The sequence below is a fragment of the Callospermophilus lateralis genome, chromosome 16, assembly GCF_048772815.1.
Source record: "Callospermophilus lateralis isolate mCalLat2 chromosome 16, mCalLat2.hap1, whole genome shotgun sequence".
NCBI classification, from domain to species: Eukaryota; Metazoa; Chordata; class Mammalia; order Rodentia; family Sciuridae; genus Callospermophilus; species Callospermophilus lateralis.
Genome location: NC_135320.1, coordinates 15,519,636 through 15,547,154, shown reverse-complemented (window position 1 = coordinate 15,547,154; position 27,519 = coordinate 15,519,636). Strand labels below are relative to the sequence as shown.

Below are 27,519 nucleotides of genomic sequence, written 5' to 3'. Positions count from 1 at the left end.
AAATGAGGTATCATTATGGGAAATACTGTGTTTGGAATGGGAGATAACTTCATGATTCAAATACTCACAGTCAACTAAGAAGTGGTTAGAAACAATAAATAAGCGAAGTAAAGAAAGTTACAAAACTAATGTTCAAAATTCAATATCTCTCCTGTATTAAAAAAATAATCAGCTAGGAAATATATTGTAATAAAAGATTTGTTTTAAATTGGGAACCCAGAAGATGAAATAGCATGAGCAAATTTAGTAAAACATACATTTCGGTGTTAGTTTTGGAAAAAAAATAGTTCTAGTACATATTATAAGCTAAAGCTAATTTTTTTGTATACCAAAAATTCTTGACAAATCAAGAAAGGCAAGCAATGGAATAGAAATATGGAACCAAAGATGTGTTCAGTTACTTTACTGACCAAAAAAATAAATGGCCATTAACATAAAATTTCAGGATAAGTATATCTTTCTTTTACTTCAGTCTTAGATAGTCATTACTGACTTTGGCCATGAATCTCTTACTTGGTAACAATACAAATAACACAGGAATCATAGATAATGCTTATTGAAAGTTTTGTACTCTTTTTACTTCAGGAAACATGGAAATGAAATGCACAACCTCTCCATGTTAAGGGTAGCTGAACCCCATTTGGGGGGAGTTCAAAAGATAAGGAGGACAGTGAACTTGTTGGATTTTTAAAAGAATTTGACCCTCAGAAAGATTTCACATGTATATCTGCACTTCCTTTTGAGGAATATGCATGAAGTGAAAAGTTGATAAAGTCACTAGATAATAAATTTGTGCTCTGTAGATGAAAATGATCCAGCTCCTTTGCTTTATTTCCCCACCATTTTGAACTGCAAATGATTTATATGGTGCCTAAAATAATATAAATATTTTTCTGTGGTATTGGCAATGATAAATTATCCAGAGATAGTCATTACTGACTTTGGCCATGAATCTCTTACTTGGTAACAATGCAAATAACTCAGGAGTCATAGATAATGCTTATTGAAAGTTTTATACTCTGTTTACTTCAGGACACACAGAAATGAAATGCACAACCTCTCCATGTTGAGGGTAGCTGAACCCCATTTTTGGAGAATGTCCACATGAAAAGCAAGCACAATCATACCATGCAAAAATAGATCAACATTAGCACCACTTACCAAAAAATCAAACACACATATGCACACAACAAAAAAACAAAAACCTGTTTCATTTGTATGTAGTTATAAAGATTATACTTTCATAGTAAATCTTGGCATTATCCCAAGTAGATATTGCATGTGAGATGCAAACAAGTTCTATTTTACTTGTTTCTCCTATTGAGGGTTTATTGTTTATTTATTTTAAAAAATTTCATTAATGTGTATTAATTATAGATCTGTATTGATTTCTTTGGGATCTGCTGCTAGAGAGTTATTATGTTCTTTCAGAAGCATCTTATTACCTTGATTTTTCATATTTCTTATTCTCCTGTGTTGAGATTTGTGCATCAAGTGGATCAGGTGTCTCTACAACTTTTGTGGAGTGGCCTGATCCACCATAGGGACCACCACGCCCATTAAAGGATTAGCCACATAGTGAGTACACACTCTGTTTGGAACACAGAGTGGGTCTTTCCAATTCTGCCACTGTATGTACTGTGTTCAGAGTCATTAATCACAGCCAGAGAAGCTCCAGGAGGACAGCACTATGATACCGGGCTGGAGTTAGAGCTAACTGGGCATAACAGATCAACACCCAAGACACATCCTTGGGAGAATGCCTTCATGAATTGTATTTGGCCACCCCTATTCACATGTACCCAAGGGTAGGGGACAGACGGCCAAGGGTTGTCAGGGTCCTCTCACCATGTCACTGTGGCAAGGCAGGAGTGGAAAACAAAGTGCACCTTCCTCATCTTGTTAGTAACAGGCACCTGAGTACAGCAGAGTGAGGAGGGGCAAATGGAACCCTGTGGGTACCTGCCTTTGGTCCCAGCACTGGTGTGGGTCCACATGTGCCTGGTCACACCCTGTTCTCAGGGGGCAAGGACCTGCATCCTCTGTTCTCTGTGTTCTACCTACCCCCTCATCCCTACAGTGCAGGGCACCCTGGGCTTATATCACAGTCACTCTGCTGGGCCACGTTGGATTCTTGAGGCAGTTACCCCTGAAACCATAATAGCAGAATGTGTGTGGAGTCTCAGAGGTGGGGTGTGCAGGGTTTCTGATCCCTAGAACAATTCAAACAACAGTAGGTCCCTTCTCAAGATGGCTCCTGGCTGTAGCACCCTAGGTGTTCTTAGGAGATGATGTGAGATTCTTCCCCAAAGCAAGACAGCTGTGCAGATTTCAGGTTACTTATCTAATTAGGCTCTCAGCTGGTAGGGATGGTATAACTTACAAAACACTTTTATTTTTCCTAATAGCCACATTATTTTTTTCCCCAAATATTTCCAAAAGCACAGTCTATATTTGTACAGTATGAAATATATGAGTGTGCATGCTACAGGAAGGCACTCAGTGTTTCAGCAAAAATAAATAAATAGATAGATAGATAGATAGATAGATAGACAGATAGATAGATACTACAATGAGCTAATGCAGGTGATACAATGACTCATTGGTCTAATGCTGGTTCCTCTTTTCTCCAAGAGCTTGATCATCTGAGTAATCAGCTATCCTGTCTTTAGAAATTACTTTCCTTTATTTCTTCAATAAAAATGTAACATTTTTTCTTGTAGGAAATTTTGTTTGCTTCTTTTTTTTCCCCCTCCTTGACATTGTAGGCAATAATAGGTGTATTAGTCAGCATTCTCTAGGGGAACAGAATCAACAGGAAGTAAAATTATAAAAAGGGGATTTATCAGTTTGGCTTCTGCAACCAGAAGCTGGATAGTCCACAATGGCTGGAGAGCTAGAAGAACCAATAGCTGCACAGTCCAAGAGGCAGAAGTCCCAGAATAAGAGGATTCAAAGGTGCTACCCTAGCCCAAGACCGAAGCCTTCTGCAGAATCACTGGCAGAGTCTACTTTGGAGGGGTGAAGAAGTGCGAGTCTGATATCCTCAGATGATCTAGCAGCAGTCAGGAACCTGTTCAAGAAGAATGGAGCTTGTATCTACTGCTTCTTCCTTGCCAATCATTCCTAGACACACCCTCATTGACACACCCTTAAGCCTCTTAGTAATTGGCTACTCTTAATCCAATCAAGCTGGCAATTCAAATTATCCATTACATAGAATATAGAGCACAGCTACAAATTTACTGAGCTTGTGTTGATTTTTTGGTGAAAGGGCATTAGGTATTGTTTTATGTCCTGAATTTCTGTAGATTCACTCATAAATTTCAATTGCATTTTATTTATGAAAAAATAAAAGAAAAATAATAGAAATGATAGCTTCTATAATTACTTAATCAAAACACAGCTAGGTGAAGAATCCATCCATTAAAATTATAATACAGATATTTTCATGGAAAACACGGTGCTTTGAATAAAGTTTGACAAGAAATATGTGTTGGTGATTGAAGAATACATTCAACTGTGAACCACTGTAATGGATTTGTTTTTTTGTTAACAATAAAAACATTTTCAAAAAACCCTCAAATTAAATTGTTTGATCTCATATTTTAGGTTACTCATATTCACAGTGAATTATAATGTTAAGTTGTATGTTTTACTTTTACCATAATTTAGATAAGTATATAAGAATATGTGGAAACATAGATTTCTCACACATTTTATATATTAAAGAAAGATTAATTGCAATACATAGTATCTTTTCCTTCTCTTGGTTGTGGTTTTGGTCATAGATGAACAAAAGCATCTTTAAAAAAAATTTTTAATTGTAGATGGATACAGTACCTTTATTTTGTTTAGTTTTTTAATGTGGTGCTGGGCGCTCTACCACTGAGCCACAATCCTAGCCCCTAAAGCATCTTCTGTATAAAACAAATTGACTTCTTTCTCTTAAATACCACATCCTTGGGAAAATTAAGAAACTAGTCACTCAAATTATTTCCTGTGGTCAGTGGTTCATATGAGATTGAGATTACATATACTGATCACATTATACACATCCCAGCAGAAGTGTAAATTACATGCACACACACATTTTATTCTATGTGCATTAGAATAATCATTCTCTAAATAACAACATTTCTGTGATGGTTGTTTTGGGATCTAAAGGAAAGTGTATTAATTGATTTGGAACAATAAAATGAGAGTGTGTACAGAGAGAGTAACTAAATGAGAGATTCTCTTAGGACAACACGTGTGTCTGGTATTAATCATATATTAACTAGCTATGTTGATTTCAGCCTGCTTAAAAATTTCCTGCACACATGGTGGACTATAAATTTTATTGGATCCTTGACTAAGGAGTATCCATGACAATTGGCATTATCTCTGGCTGGCATCACTTCTAATGCTGTAGATTTATTGTTCTGCCTCCCCAGTGGCCAGAAGAACTCTGTCACAAATGGTGAAGAGTGACTTGGGTAACATCCCTGGGAGTCACATAGTGGCTTCAGATACTATTTGGGGAACATAGCATTCAAGCCTGTAGTGAACAGGTTAGGAACAGATAAGACTGGAGACTTGTGGGCTTCCTGTGGCATTGTATGTAATGACTAAAATGATCACTTGGCTGAAGCACTTCCGTTTTCCTAATCAGTCACACACACAGAGAAAACCACAACAAAAAATTCATCATAACACTCAAAGTGAGCCCTCCAGCATTTGATTCTGGCCATAGCTGTTAAGAAGCTTTGTTTTTTTTTTTTGATATTAGAAGAACTTCAGAGATAAGTGAACTAAGCCAACTAGCACACATTTAGACATGCCACCATAATTTAAATTTGAAAGAAATTTTAAGTGTATTTATCCAAAAATATGATTTTCATTTGCCAGAGTACTCTTTTCAAAGCTTTCAAAGGTACAGAAAGGTGATTTTCTGTAACTTGGTTTACTGTTCAAATCCAATTTAGTTCTGCCACCTGTTATTTTTCTCCTTGGATTTTTTTTTTTTTTTAGAAGTCATTTTTAGAGCCTTTGATATCACTATATAAGAGCCTCACATCCTATGGTGTAATTGACTCTGGGTTTGATAGTTCAACAAATACACAATGAGAGTCCATTGTGTGCCAAAAGCTGTAATGTTTATTTTTCCAAGGAAGCTGCTTCAACCTAAGTGTTTGCAGCTCTCCATCTGTTAGTTTAGGAATTTGTCCCTTTGTTACTGTGACAATATTGATAATTTCTCTTTTAGATGATAGGCTTCAGGAGATGGAGAATTTTGCCTTTGGGTTTTTGATGCTCTTCTAGTGATATTTTGGGGATAACTTATTATATTTTTGAATAGATTAATATAGCCTTCCTAAATAGAAAATTAAAATTTCCAAATTTAGCGAACCCTGTCACCATGTTAGTAAATATTTTTCTACTGTGCAGAGCATTACACTTAAAAGTGGAACAGTTAAAATGTTTGCAGAATCAGCTTCTCATTGTGGAATTGTTTGTTTGTTTTCTTTTTAGTCTTCTGAACAACAATCAAATCAGAAAGATTTCCAGAACTGCTTTTGAAGGACTTGAAAATTTGCTGCATCTGTAAGTTCTAAGAAAAATCAACAATGGCTTATTTTGTTGACTGATTATTTTTGCCTTCTTGATTATTTTAACCTAAGCAATTCTTCACCTTCCTGAGAAGTACTGGCAACCTTAAAACAGAACTGTTATCTGAACATTTCTAAGGACAGCAAAGTGTTTCTTTCAATAGATCGTGCATCTGAGGACATTTGAATATTTATGTACATTTATATCATTCCACCCTTGACATGCAATTCTAAATTGGAGAAAAATGAAAACAAAGTTTAATCAATACCTCACACTTATATCTAATTAATCAATAATTATAAAAAATCCACAAATCTGAAAGGAACTTTTGTGTTAATAATTCAGTCATCTAAGACCTCTTGAGGCTGGTGAACGCATTACAATTAGGAATGTTAATCAACTTGGGTAGGAGACAAATTTTGAAAAAAAAAAAACCAGCTTATAAATACGACCATTGACAATTATCATGCTTTTGATGTATTATTATTGATAAATGAATAAAAAAAACACTTAAAATGATTGCTTAAGTCAGAAACCAATGTATGTTGATAAAATGAATGTTGGATGGTGGAGAATGGATAGGCTTATGTTGGAGGCTGAAAAAAGTAAGCACAGGGACACTGGTTTCAGGTAGGAGTGAGTCCTGCAACTTCCTTTTAAAAAAATGTTAAAGACAACGGGAGGTAAAGCTTAGTAGTAGAGCACTTGCTTGGCATGTGCCAGGCCCTGGGTTTGATCAGTAGCACTACCAAAAAAAAGTATTAAGGAGGTAACTAACATTTTTACAAAAAATGTCTACTTGTAGATCCATTAAGCAATTGGTTTAAAAAGTGATAGTAATTCTTGTAAAAAGAAAATGCTGTCCTACTTTTTTTCTAATTTACATATCTGTTGTACTTTTCTAAAATGGAATTCCCATTATACACCAACCCAAGAGCTTTATAGCTTTCTTGTTTTGAGATGCCCCAGCCCTAACACACAGGTCTCCCGTAACTCTTTCCATGAATCCACCATAATGTCTTGATTTGCTGCCCTAATCATGCACAGCCAATCTAACATGATCTGTCGGTGCATGGCACTTTTGATCTCTACCAAGCTTTTAGACCAGTGCTGTGAAAAGTCTGCTCTTTGTTTGTGAAGAATCTTGACTTTCTCCCTGTTTTTCATCTCGATCCTGGCCTGTGGTTCTCTACTTACCAGCATGTCAAAAGTAACTCCCTCCAGTGATAAAAGTAGCAGACTAAACAAAACAAAAAAAACCCCCATGACTTTGTACATAATGGTTTAGAACAAATTTCATTATTAGTGCTAATACTAAATGAGGAAATTTAGTTAAATTATAGCTGTTAGTAGGAAGTTAATATTGGATAAAGTGCTCATTGTTGCTGATGTTGGATCAATTACATGCACAAGAGTATCATATGCTCTGGATGAAAACAAGAAGAGCATTTCATAAAACTTCTATTCAATGTTATGACAAGCTAAACATTGCTTTTTAAGTGAAAGATAAGTCTTTGGGCTTCTGGAAGATAAGTGACTTATGAAAAAGTGAGGATAATTTATAAATGTGTATGATGTGGGTGATGAACACTTTCCCATGGTCACTGATGTGCATCTCTCTATGTTTTCACTAACATTGCCAAGTGAGCATTGCTTCTCAAACTGGAGAAGTTCCCAGACAGGGGGCTGTAAGCAAGAAGATCCACTCAATGCACATGGTACCTGCAAATTCATCTTCTCTCTTTCCTTTGCATTTTAACCTCAATCCCTTATTATTTTATTTCTTCGATCACAATAAGCACATACACACTTCCTCCTCAACCTGTGCACAGGATGCTAATTATTTTCCTCTTGGCTATTTTACCAGGCATAATGTCACTGTACTCCCAGTGACTTAGGAGAGGGAGGCAGGAGTATTACAAGTTTGAGGCCAGCCTGGGCAATTTAGTAAGACTCTGTCTCAAAATAAAAATTAGAAAGGGCTAGTGATGTAGCTGAGTAGTAGAGTATCCCTGGAGTGAATCCCCAGTAAAATAAATAAATAAATAAATGCAGCATTTTCTCTTAGTTAAATCTCAGTTTTAATATCACATCCTTTAGGAGTCCCCTGAAGTCAGTTAACATTTTTTTTCTCTCTCTCAGGGTGTCTTGTGTATTTCATTTATTACATACTTTATACAAGTTCATTTTTCTTACCTATTTGTTACCTTGTTTATTTTTGGATTTCCCCACTTGGATTCTGTAAAGACAAATGGCCCTGTGGCCGTACTTCTTTCATTTATTTGCCATTTTATTCCAACATCTAGAACTAGTGTCTAGAACAGAGCAACTGCTCACAATGTATGTTCATACATTCACAGATGTATGAACATAAGGTGCTCAGTAAATGCTTGATATTTGATTGATTAAGCCTCTTGGCTATGATGTGTTAATTAATCTTATGAGAGACGAATGATAACGCTATTATGTGCCTTGGATTTTTCAACAACCTGGGTATTTATCCATTATTTATAGTGTGCCATTTCCCAAGGATTTCCAGTGTTATATTACATAAAATAGTTATAATGTTTTCATACTGAGGAACTTAATTTTCATTAGACTATATATACCAAAGAACTTCAGTTTTACCTCGCCAAACATAAAGGCTAGAATATTTTTTTTTCTCTAAGACAAAAGCGTTTCTAAACTCATGTGAAATTGTAGCGTGTTTTGTCCAAAACATATCATTGATTCCCTTGGGCAAAAACAAATAGAAGTATCCTAGGACAAATTTTGCTTTCAGATTCACACAAGAAAGTACAATTGTTTGAGAGTATCCTTGGGAACTGTGGTTCATTTAAGGTTAGCTGAATTTTAAAGCCAAGATATATTGTAGAAGTGGGAGCAAAATATTCCTATTCTTTGATTCAGTAGACCAGTTATCTCTTAATAGCATTGTCAGTATTCATTATTGTGAGTTAATCTAATGATAGACTCCAAAATAAAACTTCTTGTTAAGAAGCATCTTGGTGTCCCAATGATAAGGATCTTATTGTTTATCAGCATTGATAATTGAAGAGGTTTTTAAAAAGAATTATTTGTAGGGGGAAAACCCTGGCATGTTTCTGCAGGTTTGAGATGAATTGAGCATCATTTGTTAGTATTACAAAAAGGGAAATAAATGTATCCCACTTTCAAATCTGTGATTCTGTGTCTGGCTATGGTCCCCATTTCCTAAATTTGGTTTTGTTCTTTGAGTTACAGTTTCTTCCTTCCAACGCAGCCCCTGGACATCTTTGTCCTCATGAACTCTCACTCCTGAATGCTACACCCTATACACAAGTTCACCTTCTTAAATCATTGTCTTGATGTGTCACTTGCAATTGTGTACTCAGCCTTTTCCATCTTTTGTGATTTGGGTGGGAGGGGGCACTGGAGATTGAACTCAGGGGCACTTGACCACTGAGCCACATCCCTAGCCCTGTTTTTCAGTTTATTTAGATACAGGGTCTCCCTGAATTGGTTAGTGCCTCGATTTTGCTGAGGCTGACTTTGAACTTGGGATCCTTCTGCCTCAGCCTCTCAAGCTGCTGGGGTTACAGGCATGTGATACTGCACCTGGTGCTTTTGTGAATGTGTTTGAACTCGGTCTCATTTATTTTGCAACTTATAGATTTTTTAAAAAATCACTTTTTAAAAAATTTGTTTAAACTACTGAGCAAGAAAATGTCATCAAAGAATCTGATCTTTAATGATGTAACTTTGAGGGACTCAGCTCTCACCATTTTTGGCTACACTCACTGCCTGAGTTTAAGGACAGTCTTAGAAACCGAGTGAAATTTGCATACAGTTTCTTGTTCATTATGTTAGCTTTCCTTTCTATAACAAACCTCTGCAGGATTTAGTGCCTTAAAACAAGGAAGAGGTCCTATTTTTTCATGCTTGATTCACGGGTGGCCTGGGCGGTTCTAATCTGCTCTGGCTCAGACCTTGGGTTTAGAATGGCATCATTCACACATACCGCAATTCCACAGTTATCAGTTGGAAGGGCTTTTTCTTCTTTCTCTGGCCAGCTAGATTGTGCTTGTTCACACAGTGATCTATCTCTAATAAAAGCCAGGGATGAGTGCTTTTCAAGCCTGGCTTTTGCTGTTTTTTAGTGTCGCCATTTGGTCAATCATGCCACATGGCCCAAATCTAATTCAAGCACAGGAAGATCTTGATGAGTGAAGCAGCAAAATCATCTCATAAAATGTTATAAATCAGGGCTGGGGAAATTTGTGGCACAAAGTGCAATTGACCACTTTAACATGAGGAGTAGAGTTTTCTAAGAGTTGAGCTTCAGATTGCAATCACAATCAAGCCCACTCTGGCTCCGTCACCAGGATGGACTTTTCTGATGGGTACAGTAGGAGCTCAAAGGGAGAAGAGGCCTGGCCTATTCTGGGGAGACACAAGGAGTGGAGGGCAAGTTAGATTTGAGGGAAGGAGCAACACTTTTACTTAATTTTGAAAGGCTGTACGAGAAGAGGTAAGAAATGGTCTTCTATGATTTGGTAATAATATGGGCAGTATCTTCAGTGGCTGGATGGAGCATTGATGAGAGATGAGACTGGTGAGTTTGATATGCAAAATAATAGGGGGTGAATGGTTTCGATGCCTGGTTGCCTGCCTTCCTGTTTATAACTCTTTCTTTCTTCTAATCATGCCAAATTAGCTTCTGTTCTTACCGCTCCACTAAAAGTGCTTCAGCAACGGCCACTCATGTTATTAGACATATTGGCCATTTAACATTTAACATTTAACCCTGCCTCATGGTGTCTCTTGTTGGCCACACCCCCTCTTGATCCCTATGGTGCTCTTGATTTTCCTTTTCCTGGTAAGGCTGCTCAAATTCCTTCATCCCGGACTCTCTCCTGTACTTTGCCACTCTATTGGTCAACATATCTGCTTCCGTTGTATCAGTCATTATCCAAATGTTGCTACCTCTTAAATCTTTATTTCCAGCCCAGATTGTTTTTATATTTGCACACAGACACCTGTTTCTTTACTCAGTATTTCTACTGACATGTTCCATAGGATCCTTCAATTGACATGACAAATATTTGTCATGTCCTTAATTTTCCCCTTCAAACCCACTCCTGATTTCCCCTTCAAACATGAAGCTTCTTATTTGGGGAAATGTTTGCACATTCATACAGCCAGTCTGAACTAAATTTCTACATTGGCCTCCTCCCATTTCCTTTACCACGGTATCTAGTTATTTTTCCATCCTGTGGGTTCCATGTTAACATTATTCATATCCCCCCTCTCTATTTATCTCAATTTGGCTGCCTTACCTTCAATCCTCATTATCCGTCTTCCCTACTGTTAACAAAACCTTTTATCTCCATCCACGTTTTTCCACTTTTAAATCTCCAAAAGGTAACCAGTCATCTTTTAAAAACAAAAATTCAATCACGCCACTCTTCTCAGAGTTCTTCAGTGGCTCCCCATTGTTTTGGGGATGAAGTAGAAATACTGTCTATATCCACGCTAAGATTCAACTTCACTTATATCTTTAGGGTTCTTGACAATCACCTCCCCACACTCTGTGCTCTGAAGTTCCTGATGTGTGGCGTTTGATATCCTATTGAATTTCTACCTTGGGATGCTCCCGGGGTTACTGGATTTTGCTGGGGCACTTTGTTTTCCTGGGAATCCTTTTGGCTCCCTCGGATACTCAGATCATCTCACAGGTCACATGGGCACTAATAATGTATATCGTCTCTAACTGCACAACACACCTGTGTGGCTTTACAGATGGGAAAGATGAAAGAGTCATTATTAACTTCACCAAGGACACTGGAAACTTTTGAAGAACAAATCTGGGAAAAAAGGGGACCAAGGAGTGGGGATGCGGGGGGGAGGTGGTAACACTTGTCTCCTACCCTTCCTTGGGAGACAGTGCCTTGACTTTGAGTGGAGAGGTCTAGTCCACTCAGTAGGCTCATCCACTAAGAGGCAGAGCTGCATCCAACTATCATAACTCTATGAGATTAAGAACATCACCCACTTTCATTGTGTCCTTTCGATTGTCATCTGAATCCCAAATAGATTTGAGGTCAGGGAAAGAATATGCTGACTACCTGAGAAGAACAGTTCAATCTTCAAGGGACGTATCCCTGCTTAATTAATTGATTTATCAAACTAGTCTTTTTTTTTTTTTTAAATGATTTTAACTAGGGTGGATCAGTTTCCAAAAGAAGAAAAGATACTTTGGTGCTCTGACTAAAACTATTTCCTAGGCTAAGCTGAGTAACCCAGATAATGTCCTTTGGGAGATCTTCTCTGGGCTATTCATTTCGCCTCCCTATGCAGTATTTGTCTTTTCTCTACATGCTTGCAACTTGCTTGTAAAAATCCATCTCGGCATTACTTTACTTTATTTATTATATTTCTGACATATAATCACTTTGTAAGCATTGCTTGGCTAGGAATTTCATCCATTTGTCTATTTGTTCATCTCTTCACCCAATAATTCAACAATCTATTTGATAGCTGTAAATCTACTCATCCATACATTTACCTATCTATTCATCCTCTCAACAATCATGTAGCAAACAACTACCATGCCAGATACTGTACTAGATCCTGGGTAAGCAAAAAGATTTGACTGATTCTTACAGAATCTAGGGACGTAAACAGCAGAGAGGCATTATTTGTTCATGTTCCTGCCTTAATATGTAAATAGAAGATTATCATTACCTGTATAGTAATGAATCAGTGATGTCCAATGGAGTTTAGAAAGATTGAGGAGGGGAGAGGAGGCATTACACAGAGATACAAAGGATCATAAAAGACTATTGTGAACAACTATATACCAACAAGGTTACAGAATAATAACAATTGAGGAGATTGACAAAGAACATTCCAGAAACTGAGGAATTCACGGCTGAATTTTACCAAACACTTAAAGAAAGGATATCAATCCTTCTCAAATCTTTGGGAAAAAAAAGTTTTAGTTATAAAACTAAAACTATTGAAGAGGAGGGGATATTTCCAAACTTGTTTTACAAAGCTGTCTTACCCTGATACTAAAGACAAGGATATAATAAGAAAACTATAGAACAATATCCCTGGTGAAGATGGGGATTTCTATTTGGCTCTGACTCTTTGATGCCTAGTTTTTTTGCTCTCATGAATTTCCCACAAAGGTAACTTCACTTTTTCTGATGAATATGTATTTATGAATCTGTTTGGTGATACAAGCTCAACCTTGCAGATGGTTGAGGTCACCTACATGAGCCAAAATGATTCAAGAACCACAGAAATTGTTTTTCTCCAGAGATTTCCCCTTCACTCTTTCCTCCTTCTTGACTTTTCTTTGATTTCTGAAGGCCAGAGAGGCAACCACAGCTGTCTCTCACCCACTCCACAGGGGAGGATCCCTGGTGAGATAATCCTTTGCAGGTTTCCAAAGAGGGAGAGAGGAACGGATTCAGCCTTGCTTTCAGTTGAATATTTGCTGATTAGGCAAAAAAATATCTTCAAAGTTTGCCTTCCATTATAAATCTTTTTGATGAAGTATTCACATCCTCCAGGAAACTTTTTCCAGGTTTTCCCAATGGGGAAGTGCTGCTTACATTTGAAACATCATTTCTCTTTTTAAAAATCTCTCGGATTTCAATATTTAACTTTGTCATATAGCAATCAATTCTTCTCTCTTACAAAATGATAAGCTACTTGTTATCAAGGAATATTTTAACTATTTTCATATGCATATATATTTTATTTATTTTTAATTATTAATAAGAATTTTTAGGCATATATATTTTAAATCTGTAGTCTGATTGGCTTTGTTAGAACATGATATATGAAAGTTTGGTGGACATATGTGTGGAACAAATTATCCTTATATGTTAAGATAAACTGAATTGACCTTGGTGGTTTCAGAGAATAGAATATGGGCTTAAAAAAAGTTACAGGCATAATGAGTTCAGTTAAGCTACTCACTTATTCCATCTTCATTCATTTAACAAACTTTTTAAATTAAACTTTTTATTATGATAATAAATTAGTATGTAGTCATAAGAAAGAATAAATAGGATTATAACATCTATTTTTTTTCTGCATTTCCTCACCATTGGTAAATGTTATGAAACTATTATCCAATAAAAGACCAGGATATTTGCACTGATATAATCAATATATAAAAGTCATTTCTATTACCCCAGATTCCTCATATTGCCCTTTTATAGTTGAAACCACTCCCTTTGCCTTACTCCCTTTTTAAACCTTGGCAACCACTAAACTATTCTTTATTTCCAAAATCTTGTTATTTTAAAAATGTTATGCCAATATAAATATGCAACATATAACTTTTTGGGACTGCCTTTTCCCATGCAGAATAATTCTTAGGAAACTCATCCAAGTTGTAAAATATCAATAGCTTATTACTTTTATTGCTGAATGTATTTTATGGTAAGAATATACTACAGAATATACTACAATTTAGCCATTTGCCTACTGAGGGGCATCTGGATTATTTCTATTTTCTGATAATAAAAATATGTGTACATGTTTTTACATAAACAATACTTTTAAATTTTTTAAAAATTTGCTCTAATTAGTAATACATGAAAGTAGAATGCATTTTGACATCATACATAAATGGTTACATAATTCATTATCTTCTGGTTGTACATGTCCTTTACAGATGAGAAAGACGAAATCATGTAATCATATGTGCATATCGGGTAATAATGTCCAATTTATTCCTACCCCCATAGCCCCTTATTGTGTAAGGGGGTAATCCAAAATACCTCTACTCTTCCCCTTGCCAGCTTATTGTGAATTAGCATCTGCATATCAGAGAAAACCTTTGGCCTTTGGTTCTTCTGAGTTGGCTTCTTTCACTTATCGTGATATTCTCCAGTTCCATCCATTTATTGGCAAGTACAATAATTTCATTCTTCTGTAAGACTGAGTAGTATTTCATCATGTATATATACCACAATTTCTTTATCTGTTCATCTGTTGAAGGGTACTTAGATTGGTTCTACAGGTTAGCTATTGTAAATTGAGCTGCTATAAACATTGAGGTGGCTGTATCACTGTAGTATGCTGATTTTAAGTCTTTTGGGTATAAACCTAGGAGTGGGATGGCTGGGTCAAATAGTGGTTCCATTCCAAGTTGTATGAGGAATCTCCATACTGCTTTCCACAGTGGTTGCACCAATTTGGAGTCCTACCAACAAAGTATGAGTCTATCTTTTTCCCCACATCCTCCCCAACATTTATTGTTACTTGTATTCTTGATAATTGCCATGCTGACTGGAGTGAGATGGAATATCAGTGTAGTTTTGATTTGTGTTTCTCTAATTGTTAGTGATGTTGAACATTTTTTCATATATTTGTTGATCGATTGTATATCTTCTTCTGAGAAGTGTCTGTTCAGTTCCTTAATCCATGTGTTGATTTTGTTATTTGTTTTTTTTTTTTTTTTGGTGTTAAATTTTTTGAGTTCTTTATATGTCCTGGAGATTCATGCTCTCTGTGAGGCGCATGTGGTAAAGATTTTCTCTCATTCTGTAGGCTCTCTCTTCATGAACATAACTTTTTATTCTCTGGAATAAATATCTGGAAAAACAATTATTATTGAGGCAGGAGATAGATTACTTATAGGCAGATGGAAATTGGGACTAGGAGAAAGGGGTCCCACTACCCCAGATTGAAACCCTAGGCTTTTTGTTTTTGGCTGCCTGACTGGAAAGTCCCACTCATGCCTGTGTACCCATGCCCTAACATTAGTCAACCTCAAACAAGCAGTTCTTTTATCTTAAGGAACAAGAATGGGTCAAACTCAGGTCAACAAAGACATTAAACCATCCTATTATGGGAATAAGAAATTAAACTTGTACATTTTCAGTTGTATCAGAAAAAGAGAACAATAAAGACTTTTCAATTATAGGTTAACTCAGTAGAGAATTTAAAACCCCTAGAATATAGATACCTATTGGCATCCCTCTCTTGTGATCCCCTCTTTGGGATCTTTGGGAGCTTTGCTTTCTATTGCTCTAATAAATCCTGTTATTTTGCTTCCTCTCACCATTATGTTGAGGATTTCATTCTTTGAATTTGCAAGACAAAACCCCCACCCATCCATGTTCTGTATTACACTAGGTTATGTGGTGGTTTCATGTTTAATTTTTGAAGAAACTCACAAATTTTCTGGAGTAGCCATGCCATTTCACATTTCCACCAGTATCACTGGTTAAGTTTCTTTGCAACTTTGCAAGCATTTTTCACTGTCACTATTTTTAAAAAATTTTCATAGTGATATCTCATTGCAGTTGTCATTTGTATTTTCCTAATGATTAATGACGTTGAATGTCTTTCATGTGCCTATTTACTCTCTCTATATCTTCATCTGTTCATGGCTGTTCAGGTTTTTAGAGCATTTTCTAATTAGATAATGGGATTTTGTATTGTTTTTATTTTTGTTTGTTTTGGTACTATTAAATTTTGAGATTTTATGTACTATAGAGGTGAGTCCTTATTCAGATATGTAGTTCTAGAATAGTTCTTGGTTAGATGTGTAGTTTTCAAGGGGTAGAGGATATAGCTCAGTTGGTAGAGTGTTTGCCTCAAATACACAAAGGTGCTGGGTGCAATCCCCAGCCCTGCACTCCCCAAATGTGTAGTTTTCAAAGAAATACTTGTTTAACTGGATCTTTTGAAGGGTAAATATTTTAATATTGATGAAATCCAGTTTATCAAATTATCCTTCTATCTATTGTGCTTTTGGTGTCAAGTCTTAAAATACTTAGTCTAATGGTAGATCCAGAAAAATTTCCAAAAAGATTTATAGTTCTACATATTGTACTTAGTTCTGTGATTCACTTAGATCACAGAAGTAAGTACAATATGTAGAACTATAAATTTTAGTATAAGATTAGACTTAGGTCAAGGCTCTCCCTGCCCCCGCCCCCGCACTTTTTTCTTTGTTGAAAAGGCTTTCTTTCCTCCACTGAATTGCTTTTACATCTTTCTCAGTAACAAGTTGACCATATTCTATGAGTCTATCTCAGAGCTGTCTTCTATTCTATTTACCTATATGTTTACCCTTTGCCATACAGTCTTGATTACTGTAGTTCTATAATATGCACTACATCCAGGTAGGCAGCTTCTTTTTGTTTTATTCTTTTCTTTTTCAAAGTTGTTTTAAGTATTCTAGCTCCTTTAACCTTCTATTGAAATATGGAGTCGTCTTTTCTATATCTACAAAAGTCTTTCTTGGATTTTTTTAAGTTTGTATATCAACTTGCAGTTGAATGACAAATTTATTCCTTGTGATTTCTAATTCATGAATAAATGTCTTTTCACTTATTTAATTTTTTTTAATCAGCATTTTTTAGTTTTTAGAACAAATATCCTCTGTAGTTTTTGATAGGTTTGTACCTAGACATTTCATTGTTTAAGTGATTGAAGAGTATAATAATATTTTATTTTTTAAGTGATTGAAAAGAGTATTATATTATTTATTTTAATGTTCACATATCCATTGCCAGAAACTAGTAGTACAATTGAGTTTTGTATTCTCTTATATACTGTGATCTTGCATATTCATTTTTTAATTCTAGAAGAATTTTTTTTTTTTTTTTGGTTAATTCTTTAGAATTTTCTATGTAATCATGTCGCCTGTAAACAGGAACTTTTTTTCTGTCTCTCTTTTATAATCTGTATGTATTTTTTTGGACATTTTTTCATTGACTGGATTTTCAGTCATTGTGTCTAATAAAGTGGTGAGAACAGATAATACTCTCTTGTTCCTGGTCTAGGCAAGATGATTCAGTTATGAGCCATGACATAAAAGATTAGATGATTTTTGTATAAGATTTGATGATTTTTTTTTTTGCCAAATTCTTAACTAGGAAGCTGAGAAAGCAACCCCGTAATCCTATTTTCTTAGAGTTTTAATCATAAATGAGCACAGACTTTGACCAAGTTTCTTTTCATTGATTTCTGTGACCAGGTGACTTTTCTTCTTGAGCCTGTTCAATACAGAATTCGGTGAATTTTATGGATAAATTATTGAATATTGAACCACTCTTCTTTCCATGGAATAAACAACACTAGATTATGGATTTTTAAAAAGATTGCTCAAATGTGTTAGAGAATCGTTGAGAATTTGCATATTTATAAGGGCTTTTGGTCTGATGCTTTCTTTTTTTTTTTCTACTGTTTCTCAATTTTGGTTTAAAGTTGTGATGCTAACTTCACAGTGAGTTGAGAAGTGTTCCTCTTCGTCTTTTCTTGGAAGAGAGTGTGTAGATAATTCTTTAAACATTTGGTGGAATTCATCATAACTTAACATGGGCCAGGGATTTATTTTCCAAGAGGGTCTAAATTGTGAATTCAATTTCCTTAATAGTTGTAGGGCTGTTCACATTATCTACTTCATAGTGGGTTAGTTGAGGTAGCCTGTGTTTTTTGAGTATGTGATCCATTTCATCTAAGCTGTCAAATTTATGTGTGTAAAATTGTTTGTTATAATTTGATGGCTGTGTGATCTGTAGTCTATTTCCCTACTTTCATTTCTCATTGATTTTTTTTTGTGTCTACTCTTGTTTTTTGTCACTCTTGCTTGTGGTTTTACAGTTTTATTACTACTTTCAAAGAATCAGCTTTTTGTTGGTTCCATGATTTCTCTATTTTTTAATTTTTTTAAAAATTTTATTGATTTGTGCTCACTTTTATTATTCTCTTTCTTTTTTTCTTTGAATTTGTTTTGCTCCTTTGTTCTAATTTTTTTGAGGTGATTGCTTTGGTTAGTGGTTTGAGAGTTCTCCTCTTTTATAATATATGTCACACGATAAATTTGACTCTCTGTACTACTTTATCTATATGCTGCAAATTTTGACAAGTTGTATTTTCTTTTTTTTTTATATTTTTTTTATTGTTGGTTGTTCAAAACATTACATAGTTCTTGATATATCATATGACAAGTTGTATTTTCACTTTCATGCTATTCAAGATATATTGTTTAATTTTTCAAATTTTCCCTTTTACTCATGAAGTATGTCATTTGATTTCCAGGTGCTTAGATATTTTCTATCTTTCTGCTATTGACTCCATTGTGTTCAAAAAGTACACTCTATGGTTTCAATGCTTTCACACTGATGAAGATTGTTTTTGGCCTAGGATGTGCTCTACCTTGGGATGTGATCTGTGAATGTGACCCCAATAGGATATGGATCCTAAGTTTCTGGGCATGGAGTGTTGTATGAATTTCAGCTAGGTTCTGTTTTTTAATGATATAATTGAGTTTTTCATATCCTAGCTGATTTTCTTCCTAGCTATTTTATCAATAAGTAAGAAATGGGTATTAAAGTTATCTATCATTGTAGATATATGCATTTCTATTGTCAGCTCTGTCACTTTTTGCATCACAGATGTTGATGTTTTGTTGTTTTTTGCAGACATTTAGGATTGTTATGTCTTCTTGTTGGACTGACCTTTTGACCATTATATAATTTTCTTTTTTGTCTCTAGTTATTACCTTTGATCTGAAGCCTACTTTATCTGACATTAACACAACCAACCTGTTTTCTTTTGATTGGTGCTTGCGTGATCCAACTTCTCTTGTACTTTTACTTTCAATTTGATTATTCCATCTTACTTGAAGTCAGTTTCTTATAGATAGCACATAGGTGGACCACTTTATTCTGCAAATTTGTGTTTTAATTGTTTAGATTGTTTCTATTTAGTGTAATTGTTGATGTATTAGGCTCAAGTCTCACACTTTAATTTTTGTTTTCTGTTTGTTCTGTTTTTCTTTTCTGTGATTTCCTTTCTGGTGTCTTCTTGTTTTCCTTTTATTCTTTAGAGTTTTGTATTTTGTCTTTTCATAGTTTTGGTTGCAGCTGCTCTGCATTTTCTATATTTACATGTAGCTTATCACATTCTAATATACTCATTTTACTTGCTTGCGTTAAACAGAAATCTTACCTTTCTTGAAGTCCCTTAATCCTCCCATAGTTCCTACATAATTGTCTTAAATATTTTCTCTACATGCTTTGAAAACTACAGCAGATGATGATATTATTTTTGCTTCAATCATCAACCATAATTTAGGAAGCTGAAGAGAAAAGGTACAATGTATCCGTAATTTTTGTTTTTTTCTACTATTCTTTCTTTTTGTTTCATGTTAGTTTTATCATTTTCTTTCCGTTTAGAAAACTTTCCTTAATATAGCTCTAAACTTGATAATTCTCCCAATTTTCATTCTTTTGAGAATATCCTGGTCAACTTGTCATTTCAGAAGAATATTTTAGCTTACTTATATAGAATTCTGGATTCATTATTTTTTTCTGTAAACACTTGAAAGAGGTGCAACTCCTTCTACCTCTGTTATTCCTGATGAAACAAAGAGTTTATAAATTTCGAATGTCTTGGGCTGGGGTTGTGGCTCAGTGGTAGAGCACTTGCCTAGCATGTGCGAGGCACTGGGTTCCGTCCTCAGCACCACAAAAATGAAAAAATAAAAGAAAGGTATTAAAATTTTTTTTGAATGTCTTTCTCATATGTACTTCTTGACAAGAAGAAAGAACTAATAATCACAACTCTAGTGTGTGATGAATTTTTTTTTAAAAAGTGGCAAATTATATGTAACATAATATGTGCCATTTTAACATTTGTTAAATGGACTATTCAGTGACATTTAGTGCATTTATAAAATAATGGTCACCAGTATCCATTTCCAGAACTTTCTCATCATTCCAAACAGAAATTGGACCCTTTAAATAATACTTCCACATTTCCCATTCTCCTGACTCTCGTAACCTCTGCTTTCTGTCTTTCTATCTTCATGAATTTGCCAATTCTAGATATGTTAATAACTGGAATGTTTACCATTTATCTGGCTTATTTCAATTCATATAATGTCCTTAAGGCTCATCAATGTTGTAATATATAACAATTTTATTCCTTTATATAGCTGAATAAAATTCCATTGTATTGCTACAACACAGCTTGCTTAATCATTCATCCATCTACGGACATTTGGATTTTTTCCACCACTAAGCTATTATGAAAATGCTACTGTAAATATGGGTTTGCAAGTATCTGAGTCCTTGTTTTCAATTCTTCTGGGCATACAATAGAAATAAAATTGCAGGGCTGGAGATTTGGCTCAAGCGGTAGCGCGCTCACCTGGCATGCGTGCGGCCCAGGTTCGATCCTCAGCACCACATACAAACAAAGATGTTGTGTCCACCAAGAACTAAAAAATAAATATTAAAAAAAAATTTTAAAAAAATTAAAAAAAATAAATAAAATTGCAAAATGTATTGTTATGCTATCATTTACTCATTGATTCATTAATTTATTTACTCATTCACTTATTTAACACACTACTTGGTAATCATTTATTTGCCAAACATTGCATTGATATTAATGTTCTATATCTTACTTATTTACATAGTGTTTTATGGAACATTTCTATAGGTATCTCATGGAATTTTCACAATCATCCTATGACTTGATGTATTAATACCCCAACTACACAAATAAAGAGTTGTATTTTTATAAGCTTAATTTTCTGGGAGTTCCATAGCTAAGTCCAGATTCATACTTCCATCATACAGTTTTGAGCCCAATACTCTTACAGGTGACAACCTGGAAATATTTAAAGTTTAAATTATCATGTGAAGAGATGTTCTAAAAATATATTCTTATAACCCCAGAATCTTTTCCATAAGAAAGAATCTTGCAGATTATATATAAACCATCTTCTACGGTGTTTGTTAACTTAAATCTGAATTTTTACAGTTGGAAACAATTCCTCTGGAAATGACATTGTCAGAGATGCACATAATTTAATGCATAAACATTTAGTGAAACATACTGATATAAATTTTTATCAATTTGTTGATTTTTCATACATACCTATTATCTAAAAACAATTTTTGGATTCTGTGATTATGTTTCTTAGCTGAATGACGACTCGACCTTCTTGGATCCTCTTTTCTGACAGTAATCTAAAACTTTAGTTCCAAAATGAATAAATGTTAAATCAAAAGTGATTATTTAAGTTTTTGGCATTGATTGTTGTAGAACAGAAATAAATTTATAATTGGGAGACCACATTCTAATCTCAAGTGAAAATATTTCTAGAATATTTAATACATTTTAATAAATAGAATTTTATTTTGATTGGATTAAGTTATCTGGGTTTAAATTTTTTCAGAAAAAAAGGAGTGAGATAAAGGATGATCTGATTTTTTATTAATTAATTAATTTTAATTAGGTATATCTGACAGCAGAATGCATTTTGATTCATTGTACACAATTGCAGCACAACTTTATATTTCTATGGTTGTACACAATGTAGTGTCACACCATTTGTGCAATCATAAATGTACCTAGGGTAATGATATCAATCTCATTCCACCATCTTTTCTGCCCCCATGAACCCTCCCTTCCCTCCCTCCCCTTTGCCAAGAGTTTCTTCATTTTTCCCATTCCTTCCCCCTCCCCATTATGATCAGCATCCACTTATCAGAAAGAACATTTGGCCTTTGGTTTTTTGGGATTGGCTTTACTTCACTTAGCATGATCTTCTCCAACTCCATCCATTTACCTGCAAATGCCATAATTTTATTCTCTTTTAATGCTGAGTAATATTCTATTGTGTACATATGCCACAGTTTCTTTATGCATTCATCTATTGAAGGGAATCTTGGTTGCTTCCACAGTTTAGCTATTGTGAATTGAGCTGCTATGAACATTGATGTGGCTGCATTACTATAGTATGCTGATTTTAAGTCCTTTGGGTATAGACTGAGGAGTGGTATAGCTGGGTCAAATGATGCTTTCTGTCCAAGTTTTATTAGGAATCTCCATACTGCTTTCCAGATTGGTTGCACCAATTTGCAGTCCTACCAGCAATGTACGAGTGTGCCTTTTCCTCCACACCCTCGCCAACATTTATTGTTGTCTGTATTCTTGATAACTGCCATTCTGACTGATGTGAGATAAAATTTAGAGTAATTTTGATTTGCATTTCTCTGCTGGTTGGAGGGGGCGGTCCTGGGATGATGTAATTTTTAATCATTCTTTATCTATTATTGTTTGGACTTTTGAAAAGTATTGAATTATTATATCTCGAAATAATGTAGGACACAGGTTTAGGCCATAAGGGAAACTTTAGTTTCCCCCCAAAATATGAAAACAGAAGTAAAGTGAGTATAAATTTTCCCATTTAAGAAGTATTGCATTTGTATAATTTGTTTTAGTTATAATTGGCATAATGATTTTCAATTTATTGGATTTTCAGTAAAAATTTCATGTTGCTCATTTGCAGTTGTTTTGAATTTTATATCTACTTCTTTGAGCCTCATGAATTTTAGCTTGATTGTTAGAATTACCCAATGAGTAAATTACAATGTTATTTTTTGTATAAATATATATTAATGGTAGGGAAAGGAATGGGAGATAATTTCTTCAGGTGGCAATTTTTAAACATAAAAACGATTCAGATTTGGTGAGTTTTTAGGTTGCTGAAATCTTTATTGGGAAGAATTCAGAGATGAGGAGGATGAAGAGGCAACAACTGAAAAAAAAATTGGAGATTTTTTTCCTTTTCATTTTACAAAATACAATGTCAGTTTAGGTTCTCATTGTTCTAACCAATCAAAACACACAACGTACTGGGGGCGGCATCAATATCATAGAATGCTGGTCTATGAGCAAGATCGACCCAATGGCTCAAAAAATTTCAGTAAGAGCCCAGTTCATCTGCATCCCTCATTCTGGCCTTCCAGCAGGTTCCCTTCATCTACCTGTTGGACTCTGGAAGTTTCATGTCTCTTCCTCAAGTTAGCCAAACTTTTTTGCCAGATTGTTCACACTGCTCATCTGGGGAAGAGGATGGGTTTCTTCTGAGAGCTCATGAAGCAGAAAAATGAAACATATTTAATATATGAGAAATCAAGCAAATGTCCCCTGTGTTTCACGGGCTCATATCCTTCCTGGAGCCAATCCCTGTGAGAAGACTGAAACCTCCAGGCTACCTCCAGGATGGCTGTAAACAAGTCATTAAGAAATGGGAGGTAAACTATGATGCTTTTCTGCAGAACAACTGAATGGACGGACTTCCTGGACAAACATGGTAACTCCTTTTTTTTTGTGAAATTTTCTCAAGTCAGGCACTTTGGAGGGATTTTGTGGCCATATGACGTTTTATTGAAAAGAAACATGGCTTTACAGAATTTAATTAGCCGTGAGCTTTTCTGGAATATTAATTAGATCTTAGACTAATACTTTTTCATGGAATAAGGTCATCTTTGACCTTGGCACGTGTGGCTGCTGGCTGGCTCAGCAATGCGCTCTGGGCCTCTCACTGCATGTAATCTGGTGCTCCCACTGGGCCTGCTTGGCTGCTGCTGCCTGCTGCCTTGGGACCCGCTGTATGATTAGGTCACAGTCTTCAAATGAGCAGACGTATTTCTCAGATCTGTGGTCTTCATGGCCACACATTTATGGAGATTCCACAGGGCAGTGGAGTCCACTGCCAGGCACAGCATGACCTCCGTGAGGACAAGCCATTACTGCTCCACCAAGAAGTTCCCACAGGAATGACTAATCTGGACCCCGAAGCTGGATTAAAACCCACAGAGCATTCTACAAACATTCTCCCCTGGATGGTTAAACTTCAGTGCACTTCTCTGTTTTTTTTTCCAGTATTACTGGATTGAAGAACTGCTGCTTCTTATTAGGAGGTTCATTTCACTTCCTTTTACTCCTCACTTCATACTCAAAGCACTGAGAATATCAAGTGGAATATATTGAAGTAGACTTCATGTACTTTGTATCATTTCTGTATTAATTTTTGAAATTCTCTCATAACCCTATTGAGTGTTTTTTAACTAAATTATCATGGCTTGAATGAATTGCCCTGCTCCTGTGGAAGCCACATACAAGAAAGTGAAATTACTTATTACACACAATCCAACCGAGGTAATCTTTTAAAAAACACGTTTTTTAAGTTTGTTCTAACTAGTTGTACAGAACAGTAGAATGCATTTTGACACATCATACTTAAATGGAGTATAACTTCTCATTTCTCATTGTACGTGATATAGAATTACACAGGTCATATAATCATTTATGCACATAGGGAAATAGTGTCCAATTCATTCTACTATAATTCCTACCCTAAAGCCCCCTCTTTCCCCAAAGTCCCCTCTGTCTAGTCCAAAATACCTCTATTCTTTCTTCCCCACTTATTGTGAATTAACATCCAGATATCAGAGAAAACATTTGGCCTTTGGTTCTTGGGGACTGGCTTAGTTTTCTTGGCATAATATTCTCCAGTTCTATCCATTTACCTGAAAATGCCATAGTTTCATTTTTCTTTGATGCTGAATAATATTCCATTGTGTATATATACCACAGTTTCTTTATCCATTCATCTGTTGAAGGGCACGTAGGTTGGTTCCATAATTTAGCTATTGTGAATTGAGCTTGTTGTAAACATCGATGTGACCGTGTCATTGTAGTATGCTGATTTGGGGTATAAACCTAGGAGTGGAATGACTGGGTCAAATGGTGGTTCCATTCTAAGTTTTCTGAGGAATCTCCAGACTGTTTTCCATAGTGCCAACCTTGTAATCTTAAACGCATTCATAGAGGAACTTAAGTATGGGGATAAAAAAGAAGTATGGTATTTCCACAATAGAGTATGTGATACAATTTATGATGCTAATGTTGTGGAGAAAGAAGGCATCCGTGTTCTCCATTGGCCTTTTGATGATGGTACGCCACTGTCCAATCAGATTTGGAGATGTCATGGCCTAAAAATGTGGCTGTGCTTCAAAGACTCTAATGGTCCTAGAAAGAACTGCTGCATTCAATAAAACTAGGGCACCTGATGTTATTGCCTTGAAATTTGAAACTTGAGGCAGGACCTAATTTGTCATGCATTATTAGCCAACATGTCTGTGTGGTGAATAAGTTGATGAAGCTCCCCCAGGAGTCCTGGAAAGCAGTTTTACCAGGTCACAAGCTTGACAGAATTTCAACCTCTATGTTTGGGTTATGATCAACATGTTCCGTCACTTAGCAAAATATTATTGATGTTTGCATTTAAAATGTGCTTCTCATTTGTACCAATTGACCTTTCCTGAAATAATGTGATATTGAGTTAATGTATTTAAATCTATTTCCATACCAGAATCTTATTAACATATTAAAAAATTGAGAAATAAGGTGCCAAAATACCCATCACAAAACTTGTATATTTTTAGTATCATTAAAAAAAACCCAAATTCTAAGAATTAAGAATACTCCAAACCTTTACTCCTTCATTCATTTCAAACACTGTGGAGCCTGTATAGTTATTTGCCTGCTCACTCTATGTTTACATTTCCCACTTTCATATTAGTACGCATCAAGTTTTTTTTTTGAGTCATTTAAAAAAAATTTCATGATGTCTTAGGGTGATTCCAATGTCTTTCTATGAATCTTATTTTATGCCAATATGGGAAATCTATTTGAAAATTTAAGTTGCCACAGAAGCACATGTCTTTACTGTTTGTACTTTGAGGTGCCACTTAACAGGGAGGGCCTAAAAAAAGAATCAGAGTGGGCTTTAAACATTTTTAGTAAAATATTGCCTTTGTCTCGTGCTGAACATGTAGAATGAGACTTTTAGTCTAGCAACTATTTTTTAAAAGGTGGAGATGCTTTGTTATTGTAACTAAAAAAAATTCTTAATCATAAAATGTTTCAAATTCTTGTAATTTTTTCCCATAATTATCAGAAGTTTTTTTTATCAACTCATTTTTTGTTTGAAGTGTGATTTTTTCCCCTCTCTTGCCAATTTCTTGCAATTTTTTTTTCTACTAATGAATTGAGCAGACATCAAATATTTTATGTGCCTTGTTATTGGGATACTTGACAATTTTGTTTTTTATTATGTAATTGATAAAATGGTGATGTGTATTAATGTCAGTTCAACCATGTATTTATACTTCTTGGGAATCTATTGTTACAGTCCTATGGGGAAAATAATTTGTGAGTGTTTAGAAGCTTGTGAAAATGTAATGTGAGTGCTTAAACATCTAAATAACTAATGAAATGCAAAATAATAAATAAATAAGATAATCTTCTGTTTAATATGTTTAAAATATTTAATGGCCTGAAAAGATTGTGGTTAATAAATATAATAATAAAATCAATCTCATAATATAATTCAGTAGTCCCAAATGCTTAGAGTAAATGTTAGCTTTAGATAATATTTTCACATCTTGGAAGAAATCTCTAATCTTTTCTGAAAGGATAATAAAAATCAATATTAAATTATATTGCTTTTAAGTAAAGAAAAAGTTTATTTTCATAGATTGTCTTTATAAAGACACATACAATTGTCATATTTGCTGAAAAGCATGTTTGTATATATCCCTGTAATGCAACATAAAATCTTTGAAAGAAGAAAAAAATATGTATTATTTTAGTTATTATAATTCTAATCTGTTTTATTTTTTCCACAAATTTTAATTTGAAAACATTTTTAAGCACACATAAAAAAGTAAACATCTACATAACTATCATCTAAAGTGAAACTCTAAGAATCATAATTAATTGGAAATGTCTATATTTGCTTTGTATATTTTATGCATGACACATTTTTACTGAGGCATGTGAAATTAGTTGCAGATGACTGAAAGACAAGTGATCCATCAATAGTGAAAAAATATTTGCCTCCAATTCTGTTATATGGTACGGTATGTCTACTTTTCATTGAAAAATTGTAATACAATGAAGAAGAAAGCAAAGCAAAACAAAACAAAACAAAAACCAGTTCAGCAACATAAGGCTGGCATCATAAACTGACCCAGATTTGGCAGAGATTTTGCAATTAGGGCTCAGAGATTTAATATAACTATGATTAATGAAGGGATT

At 34.8% G+C, this 27,519-nt stretch overlaps 1 protein-coding gene across 1 annotated transcript in view; it reads left to right on the top strand.

Annotated features, from left to right (window-relative positions):
- Pxdnl (peroxidasin like) overlaps positions 1-27,519 on the top strand; it is a 431,430-nt gene that overhangs the window by 191,832 nt on the left and 212,079 nt on the right. The window contains exon 3 of the mRNA XM_076836074.1: positions 5,515-5,586. Within this exon, the coding sequence (XP_076692189.1) occupies positions 5,515-5,586 (72 nt within the window). The remainder of the gene's footprint in view (positions 1-5,514; positions 5,587-27,519) is intronic.